We start from the raw sequence: 14,082 nt of genomic DNA on the forward strand, positions 1-14,082 counted from the left end.
CTGCCCAAATAAGATTTACCCTGCAGCCTGGCTCCCCCCCTGGTGGCCCGGGCCCCATACAGGAGGAGTGGTGGTAATGCCAAATGCCAACCTGGATATAAATGTTGAATAATAGTTGTGTACAGAGACTCTGCCTTACTCTTTTTATTACCGCTATCCCTTTCAGAATTCAGCGTGCAGACGACAGTATGAAGCGCCCGGTGTCTCCTGAAGACAGGAATAAAGCTCAGCCACCACCTTCTCCACCTCCTGCTGCTCCCCAGGCTAATGGCACCCTGGAGGGCAGAGCAGCCCCTCCTCGCAGGAGGCTACTACCACCTACCCCAGGTAAGGAGAAATCCATGTCTGTGCATTGTATGCAGAAAGAAGAATTGTCCAGGCAGACACACTGCGGTTGATTTAAGGAACGGTTCCTTGTCTAGAGTGAACCGGTGCCTAGATAATAAACACAGTATTAATGTATTTCCTGAACAAGCAGAAAAAAAAACTCATTAAATGAAGTGCTAATTCATCTCTGTATCTATAAGTGTTGTGGCGAAAGGGATTTTCAAAGTTTTCAACGTGGGCAGTGTGTTTTTTCTATGAGAACAGAATCCTGGCAGCCCTACTAGTTCTCTTATTTAAAGGGTTAGTTAACCTTTTTGTAAAAGGTGAACTAACACTCTACCTAAGGATAATTCAAAGCAGACCTAAGCAACTGCAAAACGGTCTGTGACTCCCGCGCACAGGCACGTCATCGCGGGGGCAGACAATCAGATGGCCCGGAGGACGCGAACCCGGAAGGAAGACAGAGTGAAGATGGAAGCGCCTTCAGCAGTCATGGCACGCCGCTGGAGGACTTAGTTCTAAGGTGAGCATTTCATAACGTGCTAGTATGCAGTTGCATACTAGCACATTATGCCATTGTCTTACAGGATTGGCATTGAAGTGGTTTACTACCGCTTCAATGTCAACTATTTTAAATACATCTGTATTTCCATCTGTCAATTGTTGTCACAATTTGACAACCAGCATATTGTTTTGCAGAATGAAATTACGATTTGTTAGACAATAAATATGATATATATATATATATGTGTGCGTGTATGTGTATATGTATATGTATGTATGTGTATGTATATATATATATATATATATATATATATATATATATATATATATATATATATAATAAATATTATAATTATATATATATATATATATTAAAAAAAAAAAAATATATATATATATATATATATATATATATATATATATATATATATATAATCTTTTAGGTGTTCTGATGTGTTTTATTAGCCTTCTGGGCCTTGTAATATAGGCATGTTTGGGGTCTAACTGGTTGGTATGTTCTAGGTCAGGGGTTCTTAACCTCGGTCCTCAAGTAACCCCAACAGACCATGTTTTCAGGTTTTTCCTTTATCTTGCACGGGTAATTTTTAACGAGAGTGAATGGCTTGGTAATTTGGACAGCTATTTTATCTAAAAGAAATTCCCAAAATATGGCCTGTTGGGGGTACTTGAGGCCCGAGGTTGAGAACCGCTGTTCTAGGTAACGTCATTGTAGTAGAAATTATGGAGTTGGAAAGAAACCCAACTCTGTGCAGTTCAGCTGTACGTCAGTATAGAAAACAAAACCTTAGCAACACAGAGGTGTCTTTCTGTGCTTCATCCAGACTATTTACGACTTGGGCATTTATGACAGAGCCTCATTGGGAGTCTTTTGCAGGCCCCGGGCTAAGTACTGTTTACAATGTCTTTGCATTCCATGTAACGTCCAACCCATGGCTTGCATCAGGACTGAGGGCTCTTGAGAGGAGTACTGAGGGAGGGGGGCTGTGATGTTTTCAGGAACCTGTGTACAGCCCCCTGCCGTAAATATATTAAAAAATGTAATTATAATGTTGATTGGGGGATGGGGGGTACGGGAGGGAACCAAGAAAGGCAAGATATAAGCAGATTAAACTTTACCAGTGTAACTCATGTCTGTATCATACTCTTCTCTCTGCAGGAAATAAATCTGCTTTCAGCATTCAGTGCCTGAAGAGACAAGGAAGCTGTGACGATATCCCCATTCCAGGAACATACCATCAAAATGCACCCCCCTGCCGAACCAGAGTAACTATCATTTGTTGCCTTCTGTTTAGCCGACCCCGCATGTTCCATCCCTGGGACCCCACCCCCCATCAATTACCAGCACTTGAAATCCACTCCCCGTGCTCATCCATTGCCTCTTCTAGCATGTATTATGGGCTCTTGTTTACAGAGCTCAGTAGCCCAAGCTGAATTTTACACACACGCAGTCAGAGCAATAACCTCTTCCCCTCCCACCTCTCTCATTCTCTCGGCTGATTGGACAGTTATAGCTCTGGCTGAAAAAAATTGCACATCATTTGTTCTGATGCACAATGTGATGGTGACATAAATTCTCTTCCATGTTGCTGCAGCACCTACTCCAGGCTAGTGATGTGCGAAGGTTCAGCCTACAGTCACGGGAATCTGTCATATTATAGAAGGCCATCAGCCCATTCAGCTACGGCTGGGGAACTTTCCTGCCCTGCAGTCACATGTGGCTGATATCATTATCCAAATATGGCCACACGGTCATAGGTGGGCGCAGCCTATTGAATTAGGGTGTGCACCCCAAAACTCAAACACACATGCGTGTATACAGTAGCTAACAAAAGTAAGTACACCCCTCACATTTTGTTTAAATATTTAAAGCGGGATTGCACTGTGGAAAAAATATTAAAAGCCAGCAGCTACAAATACTGCAGCTGCTGACTTTTAATAAATGGACACTCACCTGTCCTGGGGTCCAGCGATGCCGGCAGCCGAGGCCGATCGATCGCCCGGCTCTTGGCTGCTGCCGCCACCATTCTAGGTGAGGGAATCAGGAAGTTAAGCGATGCGGCTTCACTTCCCGGTTCCCTACTGCGCATGCGCGAGTCGCGCAGCGCAATAGGAATTGTTCACGCTGTCTCTGGGACCCGTGTGAGTCCCAGCAGACAGCGCGCAGGGACAGGAAGAGGCATAGACTCCCGTGGGAGTCTATGCCCGGAAGTGGGTGTAAATACCTGTCTTTGACAGGTATCTACACCCCCCTCCCCCCTGAAAGGTGCCAATTATGACACCGGAGGGGGGGAGGGTTCCGATCAGCGGAAGTTCCACTTTAGGGTGGAACCCGGCTTTAATCTACCTTTTCATGTGACAACACTGAAGAAATGACACTTGTCTACAATGTAAAGTAGTGAGTGTACAGCTTCTATAACAGTGTAAAGTTGCTGTCCCCTCAAAATAACTCAACACACAGCCATTAATGTCTAAACCGCTGGCAACAAAAGTCAGTACACCCCTAAGTGAAAATGTCCAAATTGGGCCCAATTAGCCATTTTCCCTCCCCGGTGTCATGTGACTCGTTAGTGTTACAAGGTCTCAGGTGTAAATGGGGAGCAGGTGTGTAAAATTTGGTGTTATTGCTCTCACCCTCTCACACTGGAAGTTCAACATGGCACCTCATGGCAAAGAACTCTCTGAGCATCTGACAAAAATAATTGTTGCTCTACATAAAGATGGCCTAGGCTATAAGAAGTTTGCCAAGACCCTGAAACTGAGCTGCAGCACAGTGGCCAGGACCATACAGCGGTTTAACAGGACAGGTTCCACTCAAAACAGGCCTTGTCATGGTCCACCAAAGAAGTTGAGGTCACAGCGTCATATCCAGAGGTTGTCTTTGGGTTGGGAAATAGACGTATGAGTGCTGCCAGCATTGCTGCAGAGGTTGTAGGGGTGGGGGGTCAGCCTGTCAGTGCTGAGGCCATATGCCGCACACTGCAGCAAATTGGTCTGCATGGCTGTCGTCCCAGAAGGAAGCCTCCTCTAAAGATGATGCAAAAGAAAGGCCACAAACAGTTTGCTGAAGACAAGCAGACTAAGGACGTGGATTACTGGAACCATGTCCTGTGGTCTGATGAGACCAAGATAAACGTATTTGGTTCAGATGGTGACAAGCGTGTGTGGGGGCAACCAGGTGAGGAGTACAAAGACAAGTGTGTCTTGTCTACAGTCAAGCATGGTGGTGGGAGTGTCATGGTCCGGGGCTGCATGAGTGCTGCCGGCACTGGGGAGCTACAGATCATTGAGGGAACCATCAATGCCAACATGTACTGTGACATACTGAAGCAGAGCATGACCCCCTCCCTTCAGAGACTGGGCCGCAGTGCAGTATTCCAACATGATAACCACCCTAAACACACCTCCAAGACCACCACTGCCTTGCTAAAGAAGCTGAGGGTAAAGGTGATGGACTGGCCAAGCATGTCTCCAGACCTAAACCCTATTGATCATCTGTGGGGCCTCCTCAAATGGAAGGTGGAGGAGCGCAAGGTCTCCAACATCCACTATCTCCGTGATGTCGTCATGGAGGACGGGAAGAGGACTCCAGTGGTGACCTGTGAAGCTCTGGTGACCTCCATGCCCAAGAGGGTTAAGGCAGTGCTGGAAAATAATGGCAGCCATACAAAATATTGACACTTTGGGGCCAAATTTGACATTTTCTCTTAGGAGTGTACTGACTTTTGTTACCAGTGGTTTAGACATCAATGGCTGTGTGTTGAGTTATTAAAAAAAAAAAATTATATATTTTACTTCTTTTTTACTTTACTTCTTTTTTACTAAATGTAAAAAATCTAATTTCTTCATCAATTAAGACCAAAGTACATTCTGCTACATATGTTTGGTAAAAAAAAAATCCCAATAAGCATAACTTATAGGTTTACGTGAACGTTATAGCGTCTGCAAACTATGGGATATATTTATGGAATTTCAATTTTTTTTCTATTCTAGTGATGGTAGTGGTCAGTGACTTATAGCAGGACTATCTGACAATTTTGTCACTTTGACACTAATACAGTGATCAGTGCTAAAAATATGCACTGTCACTGTACTAGTGACGCTGGCAGTGAAGAGGTTAAACATCTAGGATGATGAAAGGGTTTAAATGGGTGTCTAGCCAATGGCATCGCTAGGGTTGCTGTCACCTGGTGCAGTAAAACATGGTGTCTTGTCGGGCGCCGGGCATCTGAGTTACAGCGGCGGGGTTTCTTTGGAAGCGCCTGATTAGAGCTGTCGGCTCTGATAGGCGTCTTGATTAGAGCTGTGGGCTCTAATAGGCTTCCAAAGGGGTAAACAGCGGGTGCACGGCTGTGCGTTCGCTGTTTACACAGTGTTGTGTTAGAGAAGCAATTGCATCACTTTCCTAACACTGACCCGCCTCTCAGCCAATCAGGTTGCCGGGTCTGTGTTACCTGTCATCTGATTGGCTGAAATCACAGGCGCTGTGATTGGACGCCTACAAGGCGTCCAATCATTGCAGAAGACGAGAGGAGGAGTGCAGAAGAAGACATCAGGGCCGGATTTGAAGGACACCGGACATCACTCGCCGCCTGCTGCCGTCACCCGCTGCACAGAAGAGACAAGGTGCCAGGCACAGTGTCAGCACACACGGGGCACAGTGTCAGCACACACGGGGCACAGTGTCAGCACACACGGGGCACAGTGTCAGCACACACGGGGCACAGTGTCAGCACACACGGGGCACAGTGTCAGCATACACGGGGCACAGTGTCAGCACACACGGGGCACAGTGGCAGCATTTGGGGCACAGTGGCAGCGTTTGATGGGGTTTTTTTTTGTTTGCACCCCCCCCCCCCCCCCCCCCCCAAAAAAAATTTGGAGCACCAGCCGCCACTGGTTCAAACATTCCCATAGACACCCTTCTAAACCTTGTGGACGGCCTTCCCAGAACAGTTGAAGCTTTTATAGCTGCAAAGGGTGGGCCAACTCAATGTTGAACCCTACGGACTAAGACGGGGATGCCATTAAAGTTCATGTGTGTGTAAAGACAGGCGTTACAATACTTTTGACAATATAGTGTATGCGTCCATGAATGGCTGAGGTTCCTGTGTTGCTCCCAGCACAGTGACCGAGCTGTCATAGACATGATGACCAGGAACCAGCGGGATAGGCTCCTGGTCATGTGACCACGCCCTAGTGTGCATTGCTACAACGCATGTTTATCTGCATTTTTAATGTGTTGCTGCCCCGCTCATTTTATACAGCTCTGTGCCTATTCAGTGTAATCCTCTAATCTGCTCCCTCAGGTTTATGGAAGTTCGGATTCCTGGCAAAGGTCAAGTTACCAATCTAACGGCGGCGGTTCCAACTCCTGGGCCAACCCTCCAAAACGCGGCCGCCTCCTCTACGCCCCACTTATCCTGGTGGAAGAAGACAGCAGCATGCCCACCATCCCTTGCTCTCACTGGTATAGGGAGGAGGAGGGCAAGACTCCTTATTGCACCTACACCCAGCTCTGCGTTCCCGGGCAGAGACTGACCGAGAAGAGGGGGAGTGCGGACAGCCTGGTAGAGGCGGTAAGTAGGGTCAGCGGCTTTCCAAAGCAGACTGTACTTGTTTTTTTCTTTTTTTTGCCCCCCTCGTAAAATAAAAATTCTCTGCTTCCCATCCTTTGGATTGGTACGCCATACAGGTTCCAAAGCCAGCAGACCCCTCAGCTTGGCTTGGAGGCCTCAATGAGCACCATCGTATGGATAGTACCAGTAATCAGAATATTGAGACATGTGGATACTTTTTTTTTGTCTTTGAAAGGACCTACTGTGTATTGCCGGGACAAGGAGTGGACAGAAGGGGGGTGGCTGCACTGGGCACCGTGATATCATGTGAGGTGGGGGCGCTTTGAGGAGATTGAGGGATTTGTGTTGGGAGGGGGTATTGGGGGGGCGACAAAGGGGTAAGAATTGTTCTAGCAGGGAAAGTTTGGAGGGGGGGGGGGGGTGCTAGGAGTGGTGATTTTGGGGGATTTGTGTTTCGGGGGGGGGGGTTGGAGAAGAGGACTTGTGTTTGGAGGGGGAATTTGGGCAATTCATGCTAGAAGAGTTGATATGGTAAAGGGGGAGGGGAAACTATTTTTTTTGGTGGGGGGGGGGTGTGCTAGTAGGGATGATTGAGAGGTAATTGTGCTAGGAAGAGAATTTTTTTTTGGGGGGGGGTGCGCTATAAGGGCGAATTTGTGCTGGGGGGGTCTGAAGTGGAGGGATATGTGTACTCGGAGGGGAAATTTGAGGGGAATTTGTGCTAGGAGGGGCGATTTTTTTTTTGCGTGGGTGGGGTATTTGAGCTAATGAGTGGGCAAATATTTGTGCTGGGAGGGGGGCGGATTTGTACTGGGAGGAGAGGGAATTCATGCTTAGGGGTAAGCATGCAGATTAGTGCCAGATTTTTTTTGGGGGGGGGGGATTTGTGCTAGAAGGAGGGATTTGTGCTGGGGGGGGGGGTCTGAAGTGCAGGGATGTGTGTACTCGGAGGGGAAATTTGAGGGGAAGTGTGCTCAGAAGGTTGCGGGAGAGCCCATAAATATTCTGAGGGCCTGGCAGCAGAGTTCCAAGGTCCAGCCTTCTGGAGGAGACCTCGGTGCTGGAGGCTCTGCCCCTGGGGCAGAGAGAGGGGGAGGAAGCTGAGGAGTCCTGTGAGGACAGAGAGGTCCCAGCTAGGCTTAGCTGGGGGGGATACCGAAGAAATCCTGGTTTAGAGTCTGTATAGAACCAGGAGAGCAGGTTTCAGGAAGTTTCACTATTCTGAGACTGAGTGAGTATTTGATCCTGCTATAAGGAGGTAAAGTGGTTGTGGGATGATTTATCCTACAAGCCAGTACAGTGTAGCCAGGAGCATGCAATACTGCCAAAGTGTGCTCAGTGCAGCCAGGAGCTGTGCATTACAGCCAGATGGTCTGGGCGAAGTACAATGCAGTCTTAGGATGTGCAATACAGCCTGCATATTTTATCCAGAGCAGCTAGAAGCCTAGCAGCCCTCAAGTTCTACAGTTTGGGGTATCCCACGCTCGCCATCCCTATCCAAATTCCTGTTCCCAATACAAATCCTAAATAGAGCCCCATGCCTAGTTTTGCATCTTGTGAGTGGAGGGAAATAGGTCCAAATACCAGAGGCTCCTGTGGGGGGGGGGCAGGTAGCACCACAATTTTAGGTTGTACTCTACACTCTGCTGCCATTCCTAAGAATATTCATGGGCTCTTCCTCCCCCTTCTGGGCATACTTCCCCTGGGATTTGGCCAGGGTTCCACCACTATACTTTTAGAAACTGGTCCACCATACCTTGCAACCACTGGTAAAGAGAAGAGGAAGGTAAAGATTCGAATTGCATCTAGACCAAGCTCCAGAGACTAACTAAGAAGAGGGCAAGTATGGAAAGCCTAGTAGAGGTGGAAATTAGGGTGCCTCATATGCCAACTCTTGCCCAGAGGCAAAGAGGAGGGATCTTTATGAGAACAAAAAAGTTAATTTTTGGGGTTTTGGGATGGACGTAGGACATACAGGTTTTTTTTTTGGGGGGGGGGGGGGGGGGGTTAAGAAGGTCCTGCCATGCTTGGCCTTTGTTTAGTGACAGTATTTTTGGTTTGTTTAAATCCACCTTGCTATCACCACACTTTCTCTACTAGATTTATCTGAAAGTGAACCTGAATTTAAAAAGAAAAATGTCCTTCTTAAAAGGCTGAGTTTTCATTGCGAATTATTCATTTGTCTTTTCATAGGTCTTGATATCCGAAGGGCTGGGGCTCTATGCACGAGACCCCAAGTTTGTTGCGTTTGCTAAAAGGGAGATTGCAGACGCCTGTCATATGACCATCGACGAAATGGAGAGCGCGGCCAGTGACCTTCTAAGCCAGAGCCGTAAAGGCAGCTGGGCTGGGAGCACCACTGGACAACCTGGTGGAGAGGACATGATGGGACAAGGGCTTTTTTACAGCGATGAAGAATCTGTGCACTGTAGAGATGAGGAAGAGCTGCGAGATGAGATGGCTTGTGTGTCCTCATTCTGAGACTCTATTCCTTCTGAGAGGGAGCCTAGCCAAAGCAACACTAATGTTATTTAGCAAATATGGACAACTAGCTAAGCTCCAGCCATACAATGGAGCCAAAGTACACTAGCTTGCCTTGCTACTTCATCTAGAACTTCTAAATCTGTCATCATGTCCCACCAACAGTGCATGTTTTGTTGATCTACACATACACCTCATAACACTGCTAAGAAACAAATAACCTTTCAGTGTTTATGTAAGCTGCAAAACATGCATTGTTGGTCATTCTTGTAGAAAAAATTTGGGAAACACCAATGGAGCCAACTATATGTCCCTTAATGTCCCTCATATGCACTTGTATTCTGTTTCCTGGCCATGAGGTGGTAGCTTTGTAATTTTCAAGCTTCATACTTCATCTGCATAGGCAAAACAGTACAGCTTTTTGTTTTGAATAGAGTAGGGAAGGGTTAGAACTTCTGTCGGGTTCCTATTGCTGCAAGGTATGATGGCAACATATGGTGATCGAGCATAAATACCTAGTTAGAAGAAACGCCTGCAGGTCATCAATGAACAATCTGCTAAGAGAAGTGGAAAGACCAGTATGTTTACTAAAGAAGGAAATAGACAAGCGCTGTATGCTGATAGCAATGGACCACCAGTAATAGGCCACAAGTAGATATATTGAAGACGATGATAGATGCTTGTGTACAATGACAAGCCATCTACCTTAAAGAGGGATTCCACCAAAAAAAAAATATTAAAAGCCAGCAGCTATAAATACTACAGCTGCTGACTTTTAATAAATGGACACTCACCTGTCCCGGGTTCCAGCGATGCCTAGGTCGATCGATAGCTCGGCCCTCGGCTGCTGCCGTCACCATTCTAGGTGAGGGAATCAGGAAGTGAAACGAATCGGCTTCACTTCCCGGTTCCCTACTGCGCATGCGTGAGTTGCACCGCGCAATAGGAAATCTCTGCGCTGTCTCTGGGACCCATGTGTGTCCCAGCAGGCAGGAAATGGCGTAGACTCCCACGGGAGTCTATGCCCGGAAGTGGGTGTAAATACCTGTCTTTGACAGGTATCTCCACCCCCCTCCCCCCTGAAAGGTGTCAATTGTGACACCGGAGGGGGGGAGGGATCCGATCAGCGGAGGTTCCACTTTAGGGTGGAATCCCGCTTTAATAGCAAGGAACCACCAGTAATGGTCCACAAATAGATATATCGAAGGCAATGCTGGATGCTTGTATACAATGACAAGTCTTCTACCATAATATCAAGGAACTACCAGTAGTGATCCATGAGGAGGTATACTGAAGACAATGCTGGATGCTTGTATACATTTACAAGTCTTCTACCATAATATCAAGGAACCACCAGTAGTGGTCCATGAGGAGGTATACTGAAGACAATGCTGTATGCTTGTTTACAATGACAAGTCTTCTACCATAATATCAAGGAACCACCAGTAGTGGTCCACGTGGAGGTATACTGAAGACAATGCTGGATGCTTGTGTACAATGACAAGCCTTATACCATAATAGCAAGACCTAATCCCAAAGATGTTCAGTAGGGTTGAGGTCAGGCCCTGATGTTGGATGAGAAGACCTGATCCCAAAGGTTTTCAGCAGGGTTGAAGTCAGGGCTCAGTGCAGGACACTAGAGTCCCTCCACACCAAATTGGTAAAACCGTGCAATGGTCCACAAGTAGCTATACTAAAGACAATGCTGGATGCTTGTATGTAATAACAAGTCTTCTACCCTAATAGCAAGACCTAATCCCAAAGATGTTCAGTAGGGTTGAGGTCAGGCCCTGATGTTGGATGGGAGGACCTGATCCCAATGGTTTTCAGTAGGGTTGAAGTCAGGGCACAGTGCAGGACACTAGAGTCCCTCCACACCAAATTGGTCAAACCATGTCTTTATGAAGCTGGCTTTGTATACAGTTGTGATGGAACAGAAAAGGGTCTTCCCCCAACCTATTGCCAAAAGGGTTGCAGGCACACAGTTGTCTAAAATGCCTTTGTATGTTGTCGAAGTAATAAAATCCTAGTGTAGACACCTCAACCAGTAATGTGGAGGGACATCCACAAACCTTCAGCCAGATAGTGGTTGTGATGGTCAAGTGTGACCAACTTGTGGCCATACATGAAAATTCAGTTTATCAGCTATACTATGAAAGTTTCTAGCAGTCCTGACACCCTAGCCTCTGGCCTATGTGCCCTAACAACAGTCTAGACCTGTGTATATATAGTAACTAGAGGTTCTGGAGATATGTGCTGCTGTCAATTCTTCCTGAATCTGACAAGTTTGTGCATCTAGAAAGCTCTGGGTAAACACCCACATTATAAGGCTTCCACTAAAATTAAAATTTTATCAACCAACTGCATATTATTTTTTTTTCTAGTTCGATGTCTTTAATTCTTTTACAGTCGAATACAAAGTAGGGATTTTGGTTTCCTAATATTACCTAAACACATTTATTTGTGAACATACAACATATTTTTCTATGCAGGCTTTAGCTTTCCTACAATGCAGTGAAAAACCAGGAGGTTAACGTAGGAGTTAATGTCCCTGCATTGATAATGCAGACAGTTTTGGTAATTAATAATTTATTATGTTTATCTATTATTTTCTAATTTTTTTAAAACTGTAAATAGGAATTTTCATTTATTAAAAAAATTAAATAAAAGGATCTGGTATTGTCTGTCTCTTCTTTATATCTACATACAGATGGAAACTGCTTTTCTTTAGCACTTTGCTTCTTGGGTGATATATATATATATATTGAAATTGGTTGTGGGAAAAATTGAGAATTGAAATAAGCTCTAGATCAGCATTTCCACAACCTTTTTACCCCAGAGAAAACCTTAAAATGTTTTCTCTAGGAACACCTGCTAAAACCAATTCATTGGTGGCCAGAACAAAGAATGCCTCTCATACAGTGGTGGTCAGAATGCCACTCCTGAAGACTTCAAAAAAGATTGTTGGTGTCCTGTAGCTGGCTCTAACAAGTGGCTATTGTTCTGCAACTAATGAGCTCGATATCAGACTTTCCCAACCTTCTTACCCAGTGGCGTAACTAGAACCTTCAGGGCCCCGATGCAAGAAACCATAAAGGGCCCCCCTGAACCCCAGCCAGGGCCCTTCCCTCCGAGTCCGATGGTGGAACTCCAGGGCGTGGTACCAGGTATGACCTTTGTGAGCCCTGTAGTTCCACCACTGGTATCAGTAGTTTTTTGGCCTATTAGTTTTAAAATTTGTAGGTGCCCCATTGGGGGACAGTCCTTAGGCAGGATGGGGTCCCCGTCCCCAGAAGAGATGAGGTCCTTTTCTCCAGGGCAGATGAAGTTACTGACCCCAGGTGAGAACGGGTCCCTGTCCCCACGTGAGAAGGGGGAGATGGAGGGGGTATGTAATAGTGTGTGGGGGATGAGGTCTTCTCACTCACCATGACCAAGCTGTAGCTCGCACACTCATCCATGTTGGCCTGGGCTCCATCCAGTGTGCTGGACGGGTGATCAGCATATCTCCCAGAAAGACCTTTCATCATCTGTGTATGACGGGGTAGGAGGGGGGCTGGCAGACAAGCCTGCAGTGTCCTCTGGGGGGCTCTCATAGGGCTGCACTGCATCTGTGTGCTTAAAGTTTGTTTACCCGGGAGAAGTATGCAGTGCAGTGTGGGCCGGACTCAGGGGGGGCGGGACTCTGGCTGGGGATAACAGACATCGGACTGAGCGGCAATGCATGGAGCAGGAGAGGGGTACTCTGAGGAGCCGGCCGAGGACACAGGTCATGCGGGGAATGCACAACTAAAGAGCAGCCAGTGCGATAGTCGAGCATGGAGCTCTGCTAGTCACCCTCCACCTCCACCACCTGTGTGCATGGTGCACTGGTACCCCTAGCTGCCTATGCTGCTGCTGGCCATATGTAGAGGGGGCTGCATGGGCCCCCTGCATCACAGGGCCTGGTTGCGGTCGCGACTGCTGCACCCCCTATAGTTACGCCCCTGTTCTTACCCCATTGGAACCCTTGAAATAAATTTCTCTAGGAACACCTGCTAAAACGAATTCAATGGTGGCCACTGGCCTGTAAGAAGAATGCCCCTCCTTTAGTTGTGGTCAGAATGGCACTCTTGAAAACTGTAAAAAAAAGATTGTTGGTGCCCTGTAGCTGGCTCTGACAAGTGGTGTTGGTTCTGAAAATAATGAGCACTAGCTCATCTTTTCTCAACCTTTCTTTATCGTACATCATGGGACACAGAGCACCATAGTAATAGCTTATAGGCCACCTTTAGGTGAATGGACACTGGTCTAACCAAAAAGGAAACAGGAAGTGCCCCTCCCATAACGGGAGTATCTCAGTTTTTTTTGCCAGTGTCTAAGGTGTTGGCCACGGCTGATGTAGTGCTAAGAGAGTTCCGCTAAGTAATCCCTGGCGGGATCAAGGGGCTGTGCAAACGCTTCCATCTAAAGCGCTTGAAAGCCAAATTGATGGTACCCGGGCCTCGTACAAGAAGAAACAAGGATTTTGCCTGTTATGCTTTTCTTTTGAGAGCTGGAGCCTGAGATCCGGCACCTTGGGCATGTTAATACAGCCAAAGAGTTTTCCGGCAGTGGTACTGTACAGGTCCAAGGGAGTGGACCCATGAAAGGGGATCCGGTCCTTGAAGGTCTGGCATGACACGGCCCGCCGTGATGGGTGAAGGCTGGATCTGCCTGTGATTATTTCCAGCAGTCCTGCGGCGGGGATCAGGTAAGTCTGAAAGACAGGGAATGTGTATATATAGCTATATATGATTTACTTGATCTTTCTGGTGTGAGTATGCGATGCCTTGTCTGTGTTTTTCCACTAGAGGGTGTAAAAGCTACACACCTGGATTCCAGCATTCCATGCTTCCTCTGTCATGTGCTCAAGTGTCAGCAAAGGCTTCCCGCGGCAGCACTGCTATTTCTCCTGCTCTGTCAGCGTCAGCCATCAGTAGGGGTTTAGGGGATTATCCACCATCAGAGAGGTCAGGCTCCCCCTGCTGAAGACCCCCCCCCCCGTCACTACAGTGCCGGCTATCCCCGTGCAGAGTGCGGGAAAGGGATCCTTTAAGCCACGCCCCCTCCCCAGACTTAGGCCCCAACCCTTAATTACTCAGCATTGAGACTGAGCATTTATAGCAGAATGTTATGTAATTGCTAGACTAAA

At 47.0% G+C, this 14,082-nt stretch overlaps 1 protein-coding gene across 1 annotated transcript in view; it reads left to right on the plus strand.

The window, feature by feature from the left end:
* Nucleotides 1-11,572, plus strand: part of CACNA1F (calcium voltage-gated channel subunit alpha1 F) — a 287,992-nt gene extending 276,420 nt beyond the window's left edge. The window contains exons 46-49 of the mRNA XM_077472367.1: nt 167-327; nt 2,009-2,115; nt 6,159-6,428; nt 8,622-11,572. Coding sequence (XP_077328493.1) covers nt 167-327; nt 2,009-2,115; nt 6,159-6,428; nt 8,622-8,909 — 826 coding nt within the window. The 3' untranslated portion in view covers nt 8,910-11,572. The remainder of the gene's footprint in view (nt 1-166; nt 328-2,008; nt 2,116-6,158; nt 6,429-8,621) is intronic.
* Nucleotides 11,573-14,082: the final 2,510 nt, after the last annotated feature.

Source organism: Lithobates pipiens, unplaced genomic scaffold (genome assembly GCF_037356315.1).
Source record: "Lithobates pipiens isolate NorthernLeopardFrog02 unplaced genomic scaffold, aLitPip1_a1.2 Scaffold_1, whole genome shotgun sequence".
Classification (NCBI taxonomy): Eukaryota; Metazoa; Chordata; class Amphibia; order Anura; family Ranidae; genus Lithobates; species Lithobates pipiens.